This window comes from Bubalus bubalis, chromosome 12 (assembly GCF_019923935.1).
Source record: "Bubalus bubalis isolate 160015118507 breed Murrah chromosome 12, NDDB_SH_1, whole genome shotgun sequence".
Taxonomy (NCBI): Eukaryota; Metazoa; Chordata; class Mammalia; order Artiodactyla; family Bovidae; genus Bubalus; species Bubalus bubalis.
In genome coordinates this window covers 14,254,714-14,274,470 of record NC_059168.1, presented here as the reverse complement: position 1 = coordinate 14,274,470, position 19,757 = coordinate 14,254,714, and the positions used below count along the sequence as shown (strand labels likewise).

General features: G+C 39.6%; 1 protein-coding gene across 1 annotated transcript; it reads right to left on the bottom strand.

Moving 5' to 3' along the window:
* Window positions 1-18,684: 18,684 nt before the first annotated feature.
* LOC102400520 (thymosin beta-4-like) lies at window positions 18,685-19,264 on the bottom strand. Its single transcript, XM_044926664.1, has one exon. The coding sequence runs from the start codon at window positions 19,262-19,264 to the stop codon at window positions 19,010-19,012; it is 255 nt and encodes an 84-aa protein (XP_044782599.1). The 3' UTR covers window positions 18,685-19,009.
* Window positions 19,265-19,757: the final 493 nt, after the last annotated feature.

Sequence of the window (19,757 nt, the reverse complement as noted above, 5' to 3'; positions counted from 1 at the left end):
TCTGGGGTGGGCGCAGCCACAATACTCAAGGCTTCAAATCCCAGAGCCGATGCAGCATCTCAGCACCCGCCCTCCCCCGCCCCCACCATCTTGCAGGGAGGTGTAGTTCACGGTGCTTCGGGCCCTTGGAGCTGAGGTTTCGGCACAGCCACTTTGCACTAGGAGTGCTGGTCTGAATGTCAGTGCCAGGCCTTTGCACATGGTTCTCTGTAAGCAAGTGGTACCAGACTAAGCACGAAGGGAAAAAAGAAATAGGTTAGACTTTATTTTATTATCCAGGTTCTATTTTTACTTCCTGTTAGCCACTGATGTGCTTTGCTGGTGACAGGACTGTGTTGTGGCCGCCCCATATTCTTTCCCACCTCTGTACCTGCAAATCACCTGAAATTGTCAGTGGAGTGTGCAGATCAGGATTAAGGTCTCTGTTAGAGCTTTTCCCATGGTTTTCAGGGGTTGCACCTGGCCTGGGCTTTCTTTCCCAGCAGTGCCTAGCAGAGCTCTGCACTTGTCTCAGACCCCACGGTGATTGGTGACAGTCCCCTCAGCTCAGATTAATGTCAGATTAGACCGTGGCCTTCCACAGGCTTCTGGAAGGAGGAAAGTGGGAAGCCCAGCTATCCCTGTGAGTGGGGAGTGAAACCTAGAGGTAATGGTGGAGGTGGGGCATTGATGAGATTGTCTTATTAATTTACTAGGTCTGAGACAGGTGTGCTGATGAAAAGTGAGCCCTAAAGCAAACTTTTGGATTCAGAAATATTTTCATGTTAATTCAAACAATTAAAAGGAAAATGCTCTTTTTTTTTTTTTCTTTTTCCCAGCAGGGAATTCTAATCCTAAAATGGTACAAATTGCATTTTCTAAAGTGTTAGTCAGGCTTCCCAGGTGGCATTAGTGGTAAAGAACCTGCCTGCCAATGCAGGAGATATAAGAGATGCAGGTTCAATCCCTGGGTCGGAAATATCCCTTGGAGGAGGGAATGGCAAAAATCAGACATGAGGAGGGAAAATATGTCTTGATAAGCTAGCAATGATAACTGGAAGCCACAGCCTATGCATTTGATGACGAATGGAACAAACAATAGTGTTAGAAACTGGTGGCCTGGCTCCCTACTGCTCCCATGGTGACTTTCTTGGCATCCTGGAGAATGCAGTGAAAAGAAGGAATAATTGGACCTGCAATTATTCCTTGATGGCTTCCTTGGTGGCTCAGCAGTAAAGAATCAGCCTGCTAATGTAGGAGATATAGGTTGATCCCCGGGTGGGGAAGATCCCTGGAGAAGGAAATGGCGACCCACTCCAGTGTTCTTGTCTGGAAAATGCCATGGGCAGAGGAGACTTGCAGGCTAGAGTCCCTGGCGTAGCAAAAAAGTAGGACATCACTTAGTGACTAAACAACAACCACGAATGTAAGGACACTAACTGATGCGGGTGTGCCAGTATAGCATGGCACCCTCCCTCGAGTTGTCTTTCTCCATTTCTATCAGATGTGTAGAATCAGTATAATATTACACAGGCACTCCTCCCCATGCATGGCTGCGGGAGGCACAAATTTCCCTGAACGTGATTTAGTTAAATAACAGCAACTTCCAAACAAGAGTTCCAATTTCAGCATAGTATAGTAACTGAGAGTAATTACATGAAATACAAACTTCGGGGCTAAGCTGACAATCCTGAAATCATTACATAAATAACAAATGCCCGTCAGGAGCATTGACCAGTCACGTCACTTCTTTAAAAGTCACTGGGCACCTGTCACTCGGGTTGTGCAAGGACAGGAAAGCCTTCTGTAGTTGTCAGTAATAAAGCCCTGCAACATTAAATTTTTTTTAATTGAAAAATATTAGCAATTGAAATGGACTTGAATGAAAATTGAAAGACACAATTGTCCAACAGAGATGAAAATGCCAAAAAGAAGCAAGAAGAGTTAACACTGGAAGTGAAATTTGAATTGAATATAAACAGAGTTCTAGAAGAAATAGCTGACTGGGGCTGTTGACACGACCACCATTCCTTCTGGATATGAGTTATGTCTTCACCAAAAAAGAATCTTGCTCTGTATCGAAGTCATACAACAAGAAGGCAAGCACTATTTGAGTTACTCTTGATAACTTATTTTTAAAATACATTGAACATTTATTTTACTTTTGCAGAACAAGAGTCCTAGTTAGTTGTTACCATGGTTGCTTAATTTAGACAAAAATAACCACATGTATCCACATGTGGCATGAGGCACATGAGGCATACACAGGTATCCATGCCTAGATGTCCAGACTGAATGGAAACTATTCTAATTGGCAAAGTTGTTTTTTCAGGTTTCACTTGAGGAAAATGGGCATTCATGTGCTATTTCTAGATGTGTGAGTTGAGTCTGAATCTGTGCAGGGGGATGTTGTGGGTACCATATTGCAGAGGGCCACAGTGAGGGTGACGTTCTCACACTGATAACCTTTTTTAAACAAAGAGTTTTACCTCTCAAAATCTATAATGTGTTAAAGTGTACTAAATAAATATTAGCATTACTATGTTTCATTTTCTTATACAGTTATAACCAACAGTAAAGAATCTTTAATATTTTGACATTGTTTAAAGCTTGTGCAACAATTTTAATTTTCCCATTGATTATTAAAATCATGTTGCTTGGTTTCAGCTTGCATTGGAATTTTTAATGGCCTATCAGTTCAGTTCAGTCGCTCAGTCGTGTCCGACTCTTCGCGACCCCGTGAATCGCAGCACGCCAGGCCTCCCTGTCCATCACCAACTCCCGGAGTTCACTCAGACTCACATCCATCGAGTCAGTGATGCCATCCAGCCATCTCATCCTCTGTTGTCCCCTTCTCCTCTTGCCCCCAATCCCTCCCAGCATCAGAGTCTTTTCCAATGAGTCAACTCTTCACATGAGGTGGCCAAAGTACTGGAGTTTCAACTTTAGCATCATTCCTTCCAAAGAAATCCCAGGGCTGATGTCCTTCAGAATGGACTGGTTGGATCTCCTTGCAGTCCAAGGGACTCTCAAGAGTCTTCTCCAACACCACAGTTCAAAAGCATCAATTCTTTGGCGCTCAGGCTTCTTCACAGTCCAACTCTCACATCCATACATGACCACAGGAAAAGCCATACTATTGGGCAAAAGGAGCACTGTTCATTCTCTCTCTCTCTGTCTCTCTCTTACACACCCACACGGTTGTCTTTGATTTGCTAACATTTTAAAGGGGATTTTTTGCATATATGTACATGAGAGATTGGCTTATAGGTTTCATTGTTGTTATTGTAGTGTCCTTATTAGATTTTATAACTCACAAGTTGGAAAATATCTCCCTCTTTTTTCTGGAACTGATCGTGTCTAAGATTGGTATTATTTCTGAAATATTTGGAAGAATTTACCAGCAAGGCTATCTTGTCCTAGAGATTTCTTTGTGGGGAGGTTTGAAATTAACAGTTCAATTTCTTTAAGAGATAACCAGATTTTGTTTTTCTCCCTGTTTCAATTGTAGTAAAAAATTTCAATTTGCTTTTCTAGGAGTTTTTCTTTTTTAAATATTTACTTATTTGGCTGTGCCGGGTCTTAGTTATGACATGCGGGATCTAGATCACTGATCAGGGATTGAATCCAGGACCCTTCCCTTGGGAGAGCAAGAAAAACCACCCCTAGGAGTTTTTCATGCCATCTAAAGATTCAAACTTATTGATATAAGCTTATTTATAATAGCCTCTTGTTGTTATTTTGATATTTGTAGGAACTTCAGTGGTACCTCCTTTTATAGTCATGATACTGGTAATTTGTGTCTTTTTTCCCCCAAGTTGCTAGAGGTCTATAAATTTTATTAAATTTCTTTATAAATGTTTTGGCTTTATTCTTTTTCCTTTGTAAGATTGTATTTTATTAATGTCTTGTCTTATTTTTGGAAATTTCTTTTTATTCTTTTGGTTTAAGTTTGCTCTGCTTTAGCTATGTTTGCAAGTTTTGATGGTACCGTGAAACTCACAATAATTTCTATTTTCATTTGTGGTTTCCCCTTTCACCCATGGGTCATTAAAAGTATTGCTGCTTAAATTTCAAGCATTTAGAGATTTTCTAGTTTAATTTTACTTTGATTAAAGTGCCAGGTAATTAATCCCCTTTCAAATTTGTTAAGGCTAGCTGTTATGCATTGAATTGTGCCTCCCCAAAGATTTTGAGTGCACTCATCTCAAACGCTAGTAAAGTAATGCTCAAAATTCTCCAAGCCAGGCTTCAGCAATATGTGAACCGTGAACTTCCACATGTTTAAGCTGGTTTTAGAAAAGGCAGAGGAACCAGAGATCAAATTGTCAACATCCACTGGATCATGGAAAAAGCAAGAGAGTTCCAGAAAAACATCTATTTCTGCTTTATTGACTATGCCAAAGCCTTTGACTGTCTGGATCACAATAAACTGTGGAAACTTCTGAAAGATGGGAATACAAGACCACCTGACCTGCCTCTTGAGAAATCTGTATGCAGGTCAGGAAGCAATAGTTAGAATTGGACATAAAACAACAGACTGGTTCCAAATAGGAAAAGGAGTACATCAAGGCTGTCTACTGTCACCCTGCTTATTTAACTTGTATGCAGAGTACATCATGAGAAACGCTGGGCTGGAAGAAGCACAAGCTGGAATCAAGATTGCAGGGAGAAATATCAATAACCTCAGATATGCAGATGACACCACCCTTATGGCAGAAAATGCAGAGGAACAAAAGAGCCTCTTGATGAAAGTGAAAGTGGAGAGTGAAAAAGTTGGCTTAAAGCTCAACATTCAGAAAATGAAGATCATGGCATCTGGTCCCATCACTTCATGGGAAATAGATGGGGAAACAGTAGAAATAGTGTCAGACTTTATTTTTTTGGGCTCCAAAATCACTGCAGATGGTGATTGCAGCCATGAAATGAAAAGATGCTTACTCCTTGGAAGAAAAGTTATGACCAACCTAGATAGCATATTACAAAGCAGAGATATTACTTTGCCAACAAAGGTGCATCTAGTCAAGGCTATGGTTTTTCCTGTGGTCATGTATGGACGTGAGAGCTGGACTGTGAAGAAAGCTGAGTGCCGAAGAATTGATGCTTTTGAACTGTGGTGTTGGAGAAGACTCTTGAGAGTCCCTTGGACTGCAAGGAGATCCAACCAGTCCATCCTAAAGGAGAACAGTCCTGGGTGTTCTTTGGAAGGAATGATGCTAAAGCTGAAACTCCAGTACTTTGGCCACCTCATGTGAAGAGTTGACTCATTGGAAAAGACTCTGATGCTGGGAGAGATTGGGGGCAGGAGGAGAAAGGGACCACGGAGGATGAGATGGCTGTATGGCATGATGGACTCAATGGACGTTAGTTTGAGTGAACTCCGGGAGTTGGTGATGGACAGGGAGGCCTGGTGTGCTGCAATTCATGGGATTGCAAAGAGTCTGACACTACTGAGCGACTGAACTAAACTGAACTGAAAGATTTTGAAGGCGTAATCCTCAGTACCTATGAATGTGACCTTATTTGGGAATGCCATCTTAGCATATTGCCAAGTTAATATGAGGTCACTTGGGAGCCCTAATCCAAATGACTGTGTCATTATAAAAAGGGGAAATTTGGACACAGACAGAAACATACCAGCACAATTTCATGTGGAGAAGAAGGCAGAGATTGGGATAATGCATCTACAAGCCAAGAAACACAAAAGATGGCCAGCAAACCAAAGCTAGGAGAGGGAGATGGAGCAAATTCTCCCACACAGACCACGTAAGGAATCAGTCCTGCCAACACTTTGTTCTGGTCTCAGACTTCTAGCCTCCACAACTGTGAGATAATAAATTTCCATTGTTTAAGTCATCCAGTTTGCTTACTTTGTTATAGCAGCCCTAGAAAAACAATATACTTGCTTCACAGTTCAGCAAATGTTCAATTTTGCCAAGTATTCCATGTATACTTGAAAAAATTGTGTTTAATGCCATTGTGGGTATAATGTCCTGTGTATTAGTGAGGTTAAATTTGTTAATTATGTTATATGAGTCTTTTATAACCATACTGATTTCTTGTATGCTTAGAGCTGCTACTGCTGCTGCTGCTAAGTCGGTTCAGTCGTGTCCTACTCTGTGTGACCCCATAGATGGCAGCCCACCAGGCTCTCCCGTCCCTGGGATTCTCCAGGCAAGAACACTGGAGTGGGTTGCCATTTCCTTCTCCAATACATGAAAGTGAAAAGTGAAAGTGAAGTCGCTCAGTCATGTCTGACTCCTAGCGACCCCATGGACTGCAGCCTACCAGGCTCCTCCGTCCATGGGATTTTCCAGTCAAGAGTACTGGAGTGGGTTGCCATTGCCTTCTCCAGTTAGCAAGAGAGGTATGTTGAAATATCTCTTTATGATTTTAAATCTGTGGGCTTCTGTAATTCTGCAAATTTTTGCCTCATATATTTTATGCTGTTTTATTGCATACATATATATTTAAGATTGTTCTATCTTCTTGGTGAATTGCTCTCCTTTCATTGCTAAGTGTTCCTTTTTTTCTCTACTTATATTTTTTTACCTTCTAGTACATTGCATCTTATATAAGAATACTGAGTGCTTGCATATGTATCTTTTCCCAACCTTCCACTTTCAATCTTTCTGTCACCCTATATTTAAGAAATGTTTCCTACAAGTAGCATGTAGATTTTTAAAAAATCCAATGGGATCTTTTTTTGTCTTGGAGATTTAGTCAATTTTCAGATAATGGAATTATGGGCAAATTTGGGTTTATGTCTACCATTTCACTATTTGTTTTATATTTGATCTATCTGTTTGTATGCTCTTTATTTCCTTTCTTATCTTCTGGATTAATAAAAAATATTATTTCACCCCATCATCTTTATTAATTTGTTTTGAGTTCTCTTACTATTCTTTTAGTGGTTACTATAGAGATTATAATACACATCTTTGACTTATTGCACTCTAATATAAATGATTACTTTTACCATTTCCTCAGAAAAAATAGTCTTGGAATACTTACTTGATATAACCACTTCCTGCTTTTGCATTGTTGTTGTCACATACTTTTTTCTCTCTAAATTTTAAACCCTACAAATTCAAATCTTAGTTAGTAAGGAAGTGTTAGTTTTATGAACTGATGTGTGTCTCTTCTAAGCTTCACCTAGATTGACATTAGAAAACTCATTGGTAAGTTGGTTCTTTTTCATTTACACCTGAAAACTTACCCTATCCATATAAGTTTTATTTTTTAATTTTAATTTGATTTTTAAAATATTTATTTATTTATTTGGTTGCTCTGGGTTTTAGTTGTGGCATTTGGGATCTTTAGTTGAAGCATGCAAACTCTTAGATGTGGCATGTGGGTCTAGTTCCCTGACCAGGAATTGAACCTGGGCCCCCTGCACTGGGAGCATGAAATCTTGGCCACTGGACCACCAGGGAAGTCCTTGGACTTTATTCACTTTAGCTCCAGAAATTCTAATTTGAGAATTAAAAGACATAGGTGTCATTTCCCTGATTTCATATACCTTCATCGTCCTGAAAAGTGGCATATAACTTTAAAATAGAGCTTATCAGAGGCAGAAATTGCTGGCATAGAAATGCAATATAAGCAGTCCAATGCTGTGAGTGCTTCTTTGCACTTCTTACTGGTCATCACAAAGTTAGAAAGTTGTGGGGCCTGGGCCACTATTTTGTTCTTGGGACACTTGAACTGCTGGCTTTTCCTAAGGAATGTCCTAGTTTCTGCCTATATCACAGAAGGGCCCATATCACTGAAGGAGTTTACTATTCTGAAATACCAAGAATTTCTCTAATCTTCTAAATTTGGGGGGAATTAGCCAGTTTACACAAGTAGAGATTTTTTCACGATCTGTGCATATCCGCTATTACAATATTGTCCATTTAGTATGTTTTACTGAGGATTGAGGTAATTGCCTTTTTTTAAGAAATAGTTTCTGGCTTGTGTTTTTTGAATGATCCCCAAATTTAAGAAGCTCTTATTTGTGCTTCTTCAAGGTCTTCCATGATACAACTCTGTCATCCAGATAAACTTGTACCTTTAGGTAATTTGTGTCTCTGTCATTTCTTTCATTAGCCTCTTGAACGTTATATGCTCACAGAATGCCTATATACATTAGTTCACATTGGTACAACCACACTGGACAGATAAAATACATTTTATGTTTCAGCCAAAGGAATATGATGGTGTGTTCTCTCAAATTCAGAGTTAAAGACATCTGATACTCCACTAGGCATTCTGTGCACACACATGTACTGTTGGTTTAATTTAGCACATCTATTTAGAATCAAAAATTCCATGAATTTCTATTTTTTAGACTTTCATTATAAAAAAGGGGAATTATGTGGGCTGTGGGATTCAGAGATCATGTCACTGACAACCAATTTTTTGATGAAAGTTTAAAGTGAAAGTCACTCAGTTGTGTCCCATTCTTTGCAACCCTATGGACTGTACAGCCCATGGAATTCTCCAGGCCAGAATACTGGAGTGGGCAGCCTTTCCCTTCTCCAGGGGATCATCCCAACCCAGAAATCAAATTCAGGTCTCCCACATTGCAGGTGGAGTCTTTAACAGTTGAGCCACCAGGGAAACCCATGTTCTTTGATGTCTCCTATTAAATCATTAATCTTGTAAATGGAAGTCTTAGACTACTTTCTCAATGGCTCGGGGCCTGTGGATGTTTCTGACACTGCTCTCCACTCCTGGAGGGTAAAGACTACAACTTAAGCTGCCTCTCCAACCTCCTTTCCCATTCTTTTGGAGAATCTCCAAAATGAAACTTTAAAGTCAGATTCTCCCACAGCACTCTCTTATTGAGGGAATGGGGCTCAGGATTTTTCCCCTTTCCTCTGACTCTGTCTTCTTAAGACATTATGATAAACATAGAATTACTGTGTGATCTGTCATCAGAACCAATTTTGAGAGTTAAAAAAAGTCCTTTCAATCATTACTCCAGGACAATATATGTGAACTGGGAATTTGTTAGCATTTGGCCTCTCTAGGCACAAGGCACATGCTAAGCTCATAGCTTGAGGAACCATCTTAAGCTTCTGGGTCAAAACTTGAAAGAGGCCAGACTTAGTTCTAAAAAAAAAGAATATTCTTGACATGCCTATTCAATGAAGAAAGGCCGCATGTGGTACCGACTTCCTTCCTATATTCCTCAGGAACCACAGAGACCCCAAGTCTATCATAGCAAACCAAAGTATGGCTAGAGCAAACTTTGTTATCAAAGCCACAGAGATTCAATCCTTTTAAATCGTTCAGGGGATTTGTATCAGATTTGTGGAAAATTTGAAAATTATAGTAATTTGATACCTACTGTCCAGAACTATAGAATACTATATTATTTTGATTACATATTTTTATTGAGGCTCTATTTATCACCAGAGAAGAAATTTTAAGATGATTTTTAATACTTTTTTAAAAATTTATTTTAATTGGAGGCTAATTACTTTACAATATTGTGGTGGTTTTTGCCATACATTGACATGAATCAGCCATGGGTGTACATATGTTCCCCATCCTGATCCTCCCTCCCACCTCCCTCCCCATCCCTTCCCTCAGGGTCATCCCAGTGCACCAGCCCTGAGCACCCTGTCTCATGCATCGAACCTGGACTGGTGATCTATTTCATATATGATAATATACATGTTTCAATGCTATTCTTTCAAATCATCCCACCCTCGCCTTCTCCCACAGGGTCCAAAAGTCTATTCTTTACATCTGTGTCTCTTTCACTGTCTCGCATATAGGGTCATCATTACCGTCTTTCTAAATTCCATATATATGCATTAAAATACTGTATTGGTGTTTTTCTTTCTGACTTAGTTTGCTCTGTATAATAGGCTCCAGTTTCATCCACCTCATTAGAACTGATTCAAATGCATTCTTTTTAATAGCCGAGTAATATTCCATTGTGTATATGTACCACAGCTTTCTTATCCATTCGTCTTCCAGTGGACATCTAGCTTGCTTCCATGTCCTGGCTATTGTACACAGTGCTGTGATGAACATTGGGGTACACGTGTCTCTTTCAATTCTGGTTTCCTTGGTGTGTATGCCCAGCAGTAGCAATGGCAACCCACTTCAGTACTCTTGCCTGGAAAATCCCATGGGTGGAGGAGCCTGGTAGGCTGCAGTCCATGGGGTAGCTAAGAGTCGGGCACGACTGAGTGACTTCACTTTCACTTTTCACTTTCATGCATTGGAGAAGGAAATGGCAACCCGCTCCAGTATTTTTGCCTGGAGAATCCCAGGGATGGGGGAGCCTGGTGGGCTGCCGTCTATGGGGTTGCACAGAATCGGACATGACTGAAGTGACTTAGCAGCAGCAGCAGCAGCAGCAGCAGCATGGCAGTTCTAGTTCCAGTTTTTTTAGGAATCTCCACACTGTTCTCCATAGTGGCTGTACTAGCTTGCATTCCCACCAACAGTGTAAGAGGATTCCCTTTTCTCCTCACCCTCTCCAACATTTATTGTTTGTAGACTTTTTGATAGCAGCCATTCTGACCAGAATGAGATGGTACCTCATTGTGGTTTTTATTTGTATTTCTATGATAATGAGTGATGCTGAGCATATTTTCATGTGTTTGTTAGCCATCTGTATATTTTCTTTGGAGAAATGTCTGTTTAGTTCTTTGGCCCATTTTTTGATTGGGTCATTTATGTTTCTGGAATTGAGCTGCAGGAGTTGCTTGTATATTTTTAAGATTCTTTGTTGATTGCTTCATTTGCTATTATTTTCTCCCATTCTGAAGGCTGTCTGTATTTTCACCTTGCTTATAGTTTCCTTTGTTGTGCAAAAACTTTAAAGTTTAATTAGGTCCCATTTGTTTTTTTTGTTTTGCTTTGCTTTTATTTCTATTACTCTGGGAGGTGAGTCATAGAGGATCCTGCTGTGACTTATGTCAGAGAGTTATTTGCTTATGTTTTCCTCTAGGAGTTGCATAGTTTCTGGTCTTACATTTAGATCTTTAATCCATTTTGAGTTTATTTTGTGTATGGTGTTAGAAAGTGTTCTAGTTTCATTCTTTTACAAGTGGTTGACCAGTTTTCCCAGCACCACTTGTTAAAGAGATTGTCTTTTCTCCATTGTATATTCTTGCCTCCTTTGTCAAAGATAAGGTGTCCATAGGTACGTGGATTTATTTCTGGGCTTTCTATTTTGTTCCATTGATCTATATTTCTGTCTTTGTGTCAGTACCATACTGTCTTGATGACTGTGGCTTTGTAGTAGAGCCTGAAGTCAGGCAGGTTGATTCCCCCAGTTCCATTCTTCTTTCTCAAGATTGCTTTGGCTATTCGAGGTTTTTTGTACTTCCATACAAATTGTGAAATTATCTGTTCTAGTTCTCTGAAAAATATTGTTGGTAGCTTGATAAGGACTGCATTGAATCTATAGATTGCTTTGGGTAGTATACTCATTTTCACTATATTGATTCTTCTGATCCATGAACATGGTATATTTCTCCATCTATTTGTGTCCTCTTTGATTTCTTTCATCAGTATTTCATAGTTTTATATATATAGGTCTTTTGTTTCTTTAGGTAAATTTATTCCTAAGTATTTTATTCTTTTCATTGCAATGGTGAATGGAATTGTTTCCTTAATTTCTCTTTTTGTTTTCTGATTGTTAGTGTATAGGAATGCAAGGGATTTCTGTGTGTTAATTGTATATCCTGCAACTTTACTATATTCATTGATTGGCTCTAGTAATTTTCTGGTGGAGTCTTTAGGGTTTTCTATGTAAAGGATCATGTCATCTGCAAACAGTTAGAGTTTTACTTCTTATTTTCCAATCTGGATTCCTTTTATTTCTTTTTCTTCTCTGATTGCTGTGGCTAAAACTTCCAAAACTATGTTGAATAGAAGTGGTGAGAGTGGGCACCCTTGTCTTGTTCCTGACTTTAGGGAAATGCTTTCAATTTTTCACCATTGAGGATAATATTTGCTGTGGGTTTATCATATGTGGCTTTTATTATGTTGAGGTATGTTCCTTCTATTCCTGTTTTCTGGAGGGCTTTTATCATAAATGGATGTTGAATTTTGTCAAAAGCTTTTTTTGCATAAGATGATGTTTAATTCTTATCCTCCCAGGAGTTAGGGTGACTATCATACAGTCTTGGAGCTGTTGCTTTTCCTCAGCCTGACTGTAGAGCTATACTCTTGTCATCAGAGAATGATTTTCCCAGTAGCTAAACCTGGGCCCAAGTTCACAAGGTAATTTTTTTTTTTTTTAGTTTGAAAAAGGAGCATTTATACTACTATTTCCCTGATCTCTTATTTCACTCCTGGTAGATTATCTCCCACCCCACAAGAGTCAAAAGCTCTAATCTCTGGAAAAATTGAATCAGAGAGTCTTACTACTTGAAGATGTAAGGTAAAGTGGAAGTGCCAAACAGAAAGAAGGATGAATGATGAGTATCTGATTCCTATGATGAGACCAACATTACCTTTTTTTTTTTAAGTTGGCTCACAGAAAGCATCTCTTAGGCAGGAGTTTTGAAGAGACCTCTCTGGAAATATTAACATTTTCAGAGGCAATATCAACTAATACTTGTTCGTTTTCAGTGAAATAGTGGGCTAGTTACATGATCACTTCACAAGGAAGCCTTCCAACAATCATGTCCTGCTCGTGCAACCAAGAACTCTTACTTACGTTTTATACTGTGCCTTTTTCATGTATAAATGGAAATAAAGGAATCACCAGACATTTAAAAAAAGACCTTACTATGAAGGAAATCAAAACACTAAAGCAACAACAACAGAAATAATGAGCAGAAAAAGGACCTAGAGGAAAAGTGATAATGCAAGGAACACAGTCAATCTTCAAAGAACCTGTAATAAATATTATTAAAGAGATACCAGAATTTGTTGCAGTAATAAACAATAACAGGGTGGTACAGAAAAGCATAATCAGAGATCATGAATAACTCCTGGAAGATAAAAATAGGATAACTAAAATAAAATGTTCAGTGAAAAGATTGGAGGATAAGATTGAGGAACTATCACAGAGATAGAACAATGAGACAGAGAAGAAAAACAAGATACAAAAAAACAAGGAAATTAGAGGATTAAATTATGAGGTCCAACATCTGACATACAAGTTTCAGAAAATGAACTTCTAAATTAAGTTGAGGGAGAAGAAATTATTTTAAAATGTGAGAAAAACTTTAACAGTTGAGGAATATGTGTTCAGATTTAAATGACTGAATGTCCCTGCAAGCAATAAAAATGATGGACCGTGAGAGACATCAGTTTGAAATTTTAGAGTATTACTCTAGGTGACGATTCTAAAAACTTTCCAGAGAAAATAAACAGTCACAAGCAAGAGATAATGAATAAGAATAGTATTTTATTCTTAACCTCTTATTCTGTTTCTTAGCCTCAACATTTGGGAAAATGAAGATTTGAATGAAAACAGAATTTTCTATTTCATCAAAGTGTGAAGCTAGACTGAAGTTAAAATGTTTTAAATTTAATTTTATATGCCAGTTCTCAAAAATTTTACTTACCATGTACATTTTGGGGCTTTCCCAGTGTCTCAGCAGTAAAGAATCCACCTGCAATGCAGAAGCCATAGGAGACAGGGGTTCCATCCCTGGGTTTGGAAGATCCCTTGAGGAGGAAATGGCAATACACTCCAGTATTCTTGCCTGGAGAATCTCCATGGACAGAGGAGCCTGGCAGGCTACAGTCCATAGTGCCGCAGAGTTGGACACGACTGAAGTGACTTAGTACCCCTGCACATATGTACATTTTATTAGCAACTTACCAGAGAATGTGCTGCTTCACTGAAACAAGGGAATAAACCAAGAAAGAGGAAGATATATAGTATCCAGGAACTAGAGGATCCAGTTTAGAATAGCACCATTGGGAAGTCCCAAAAGATAATTATGGAGCAGTCCTAGAAAAGCAACCTCTGCAGAGAGAAAAAAAAGCTTGGGAGGCTCTGGAAGGGTGTGTGCATGCTAAGTCACTTCAGTCATCTCTGACTCTGTGACCCTATGGACCATACCCCACGAGGCTCCTCTCTCCATGGGATTTTCCAAGCAAGAATACTGGACTGGGTCATTATGCCCTTCTCCAGGGGATCCTCCCAACTGAGAGATTGAACCAGCTCTCTTGTGTCTCTTGCATTGGCAGGCATCTTCTTTATCACTAGCGTCACCTGGGAAGCCCTCTGGAAGGGTAGGGTGAGCTTAAGAGAGACAGAAAGTGATATATTTACAAGAAAAACAAAGAAGATCCAACTTCTATAGAATTGGAGACCCTGAAAAAGGAAAACAAAAATCAAAGCAGAAAAGCAGAACTAATATGTAAAAATTATAATTCAAGAAAAATCTTCTGAAATAAAAGGAAACACATTTAGCTGTTGAAAGGAACGCCATGATTTGGGGAAATTTTTTCTACTATAACTATCTCTCATCACCCTGCTTATTTAACTTATATGCAGAGTACATCATGAGAAACACTAGGCTGGAAGAAGCACAAGCTGGAATCAAGATTGCCAGGAGAAGTATCAATAATCTCAGATATGCAGATGATACCACCCTTACGGCAGAAAGTGAAGAAGAACTAAAGAGCCTCTTGATGAAAGTGGAAGAGGAGAGTGAAAAAGTTGGCTTAAAGCTCAACATTCAGAAAATGAAGATCATGGCACCCAGTCCTATCACTTCATGGGAAATAGATGGGGAAACAGTGGAAACAGTGGCTGGCTTTACTTTGGGGGGCTCCAAAATCACTGCAGATGGTGACTGCAGCCATGAAATTAAAAAACGCTTGCTCCTTGGAAGGAAAGTTATGACCAACCTAGACAGCATATTATAAAGCAGAGACATTACTTTGTCAACAAAGGCCTGTCTAGTCAAAGCTATGGTTTTTCCAATATTCATGTATGGATGTTAGAGTTGAACTATAAAGAAAGCTGAGTGCCGAAGAATTGATGCTTTTGAATTGTGGTGTTGTAGAAGACTCTTGAGAATCTCTTGGACTGCAAGGAGATCCAACCAGTCCATCTTAAAGGAAATCAGTCCTGAATATTCATTGGAAGGACTGATGCTGAAGCTGAAACTCCAATACTTTGGCCACCTATGTGAAGAACAGACTCATTGGAAAAGACCCTGATGCTGGGAAGGAGTGAAGGCAGAAGGAGAAGGGGACGATAGAGGATGAAATGGTTGGATGGCATCACCGACCCAATGGACACGAGTTTGAGTAAACTCTGGGAGTTGGTGGTGAACAGGGAGGCCTGGTGTGCTGCAGTCCATGGGGTTGCAAAGAGTCAGACACGACTGAGAGACTGAACTGAACTGATGTAATGACATCCTAGTAGCAGAGTACCCTCAGTGGCCAGATTTTGGTTTATCAATACCATTTTTCATAAAGGAACAGGACACCTAAAACTGGGTTACACCTACTTCATCTGTCTTCACTAATCAAAATTGTTTTAAGACTTGCATGTCCTCTAAGTGTGACATAGCCTAAACAATGTTTGCCCGAGTTGTTTTTTGGAAACTTGGAATCAGCTGTGTCTAGTTCAGTGAGCCGGTTAAGACTGGATGGGACCACCAACTCTTCAACTGGGCTAGTGTGAGTGTCTGATTGATTACCTTTTGAATGTTCAGAGGCCTGCAGCTTAATTATACCTGCAAAGAATGTTAATTATGTCACCTTTTTCCAATCACCTTTCCCACACTTCCCACACCTCAGACCACCCCACTTGTCCTGTTATCCCATAAATACCCCAACTGGTCTGTCTTTAGAAGTGGACTTGAGATTCATTGTCCTGTGTACCCAGTTAGCTGCCTTGCAAATAAATCCTTTTTTTGATGCAAACCTTGGTATCTCAGTCTTTTGGCTTGGTGTTCATTTAGCAAAATGAACTTGGTTAGGTAACAAATCTTGAGAGATTGGCTGGTTTCAAGTCTGGGCAACAGAATATGTAAGATGATCCCAGAATAACTTGTTTTGTAGAAAGCAAGTAAGCACCCAAAGAGGAGTGGGATCATGTCTAAAGGACTCAGGAACAAGCTTGGAGGGCTTCCACTGGCCAAAGTTGGGATAACCTGAGGATCAAAAAGAAGAATAACTATAAATGATTAAAACATATAAACATGTAAAAGTCAATTAATCTCTAATCATATTGAGCAAAACCCTAAACAATCTAAACCTTGTTTACTAATTATTGAGGGTCACTGCTACAGCAACTTCTTATTCTCAATATTAGTAATTACTCTCGATATGAGTAATTAAAGGGAAAGCGTCAAGGTGCACATGTGAGACTTCACTACGTTGTTTTGGTTTTTAAACAAATGCTGTACTGAAGAATGCAGCTAAAAACAAAAAGAGTTGAAAACTCGATAGTCACATATATCACTGCCCAGACCCAGGGTTGGTCCCTAGGGGAAAAATAAGCATTTACAGTGGAGGGATCTGGTAATCACCACCTTACCCCAATAATCAAATCAATATCCCAGTGGGGGGATAACTGGATGTCATGTGCCATCTCTGGATGCAGGGTGACACACACAGCATCACCTGTGAAATATTCTTGCTTAAAATGTTTAACCAGAATCTGATTAAACCAGTTGATCTAACTCAGAAATACAGAGGAAACAGGAAAAAAATTAAAACCAGCATCTAGACATACCCAGAATGCGGCTATTCTCACTTAGAAAAGACTTCAGATTCACATTTGCCAAATGTAGGGTATGAGACTCAATTGTAGACTGATTTGAATTGACCAGCTATAAAAGGTATTTTGGGGGAGGGAGTAACTAGGAAATTCAAATACAGATTAGATATTCAGTCATTCTAGAAGATTATCATGAATTTCGTTAGGTGTAAAAAATACTATTATGATCACATAGAAGAAACAGGTCCTTACTTTTCAGAAAGTATTAGTCTCTTAGTCATGTCTGACTCTTTGCTACCCCATGGACTGTAGCCCACAAGGGTCCTCGGTCAATGGGATTTTCCAGGCAAGAATACTGGAGTGGGTTGCCATTCCCTCCTCCAGGGGATTTTCCCGACCCAGGGATCACACCCAGGTCTCTTGCACTGCAGGTAGATTCTTTACCATTTTTAGCCACCAGGGAAGCCCTACTTTTCAGAAGTACATCCTAAAATATATAGGGGTGAGATATTATAACGTGCGGTATTTACTTTGGAATACTTCAGCATAAGAAAACTGAAGCAAATATGGCAAAATATTAGCAATTAAAAAAATCTAGGTAGTGGATATGAATGTTCATGATACCATTTTTCCCCCTGCTCTTCCATATGTTTGAAATTTTCAATAATAAAAAACATTCTAAAGATGTTTGACAAATGAAACTTCTGGCTGTCTATGTGTGTTGCTGGTTTGTCTTTGAGATGAGAGGGGAAGAAACTGGAAGTTAATGGCTAGAGTGATGGGATCGTTCCATCAGTGAGGTGTGCTTTGAGGCCCTTAATCACAAGGTTGGAAAGTGACCAACAGGACAACTGGCCAGGATGCAGATCACAGGGTGTGACACATAGTCTGAGGATTTCTTCCTCAATTCTATCCTGCCCTGAGGCTTTGAGTTCTGTCTTCAGTTCAGTTCAGTCACTCAGTCGTGTCCGACTCTTTGCGACCCCATGAATTGCAGCACGCCAGGCCTCCCTGTCCATCACCAACTCCCAGAGTTCACTCAAACTAACGTCCATCGAGTCGGTTATGCCATCCAACCATCTCATTCTCTGTCGTCCCCTTCTCCTCCTGCCCTCAATCCCTCCCAGCATCAGAGTCTTTTCCAATGAGTCAACTCTTCACGTGACGTGGCCAAAGTACTGGAGTTTCAGCTTCAGCATTAGTCCTTCCAAAGAACACCCAGGACTGATCTCCTTTAGAATGGACTGGTTGGATCTCCTTGCAGTCCAAGGGACTCTCAAGAGTCTTCTATAATACCACAGTTCAAAAGCATCAATTCTTCGGCACTCAGCTTTCTTCACAGTCCAACTCTCACATCCATACATGACCACTGGAAAAACCATAGCCTTGACTAGACAGACTTTTGTTTGCAAAGTAATGTCTCTGCTTTGTAATATGCTGTCTAAGTTGGTCATAACTTTCCTTTCCTTTTAATTTCATGGCTGCAATCACCATCTGCAGTGATTTTGGAGCCCCCCAAAATAAAGTCTGGCACTGTTTCCACTGTTTCCCCATCTATTTCCCATGAAGTGATGGGACCAGATGCCATGATCTTAATTTTCTGAATGTTGAGCTTTAAGCTAACTTTTTCACTCTACTCTTTCACTTTCATTGGGTCAAACTGTCCTGGATAGTAAGCAGTGGAGCAGCCATTCAGATTGACTTACTGTGATCTTGGGTTTCCCCTATGACCCATTAGGGAAGTTCAGTTGGGATCAAGTATTGGTCCGCTACCTCTGTCTCTGAGAATCATTTATCCACATGTATTTGTGTCTCTGGCCCATTAGAAACTTGGGGCTAAAGAGAAAACATGAAGCTCCTTCCAGACCCGAATCATTCTGTCTCTCCTTGAAGACACCAAATTTCAGGGAAATAGAGAAACAGGTATTTAAATAGTTGATATTCTAGCTTTTAACTTCAGTTTTATTTATTTTTTCAGGTTTCAAAACTTTTTATTTGCATATTAAAAAAATTGTGCATCCCAATAATTAAAATCATTTGAACAACAACAACAAAAAATGGCACTCTGATTAAACTGCATTTTACAGCCCACAGAACACCTTGGACCAGCTTTTTACTCTAGATTTCACTGTCGTCCCACCCAGCTTCCTCCTTCACTAACATGCAAGTTCTTTGCCTTCCCTGCCAGCCACACAGGCAGATGGGAGAGGCAGGCGCGGCCTGCGTTGTCAGTAGTTCTCCATTCTTTGATGTGAAAAGGGGTAGCACAGGCATGTAAACTCGATCCAGCCTCTTTGCCTCTTACAAAGTTAAACAGCTAAAAGAAGTAGGCAATGCTTGTGGAATGTACAGTGCATACTGGCGGCGCACGCTTCATTACGACTCGCCTGCTTGCTTCTGTTCAATCGTTTCTTTCGAAGGCAGTGGATTTTTCTCTCGCGTTTCCGTTTTCTTCAATTTCGACTTACCGAACTTCTCAATCTCAGCCATATCGGGTTTTTCAGACATGGTTGCAGAGGGCGCGGAGCGAGCTGCGAGCAAGTGAAGTCGGGTCTGCGCTGTGGCCGCGCCAAGTGCCCTAACTTCAGTTTTAAAATACAGATTCACTATACAGAGTCTAGGTCTCATCATTCTGAGTTCATACTCTTCTTTTTTGCTTTTTAATGTATTTTAATTTGATGAATTTGACATGTTATAGCTTATACATTTAAGGTGTACAGTGTGCTACTTTGACACATTTAGATATTGTAATATGATTGCCACTGAAGCAGTATTTATCACATCATTATAGCACAGTATTACTGTCTATATTCATTATGCTATGCTATGGTTTATTTACTACTTATTACTAGTTTGTACCCTTAAACACCATCAGTCTTATCCCCCACTCTTCCATCCCCAGGTAACCACCACTGTTTGTTTTTTAACAGGTTTGATTTTTTTTGGAGCCACACGTAAGTGATGTCTATAGTACTTGTCTTTTTCTGTCTGACTTATCTCACCTATATAACATGCTTAAGTTCATCTATGTTGCTGCAAATGGCAGGATATTTTCTTTTCCCATGACAGAATAATATTCTATTGTGTATGTATGTATCTATATCACATCTTTTTAATCTATTCA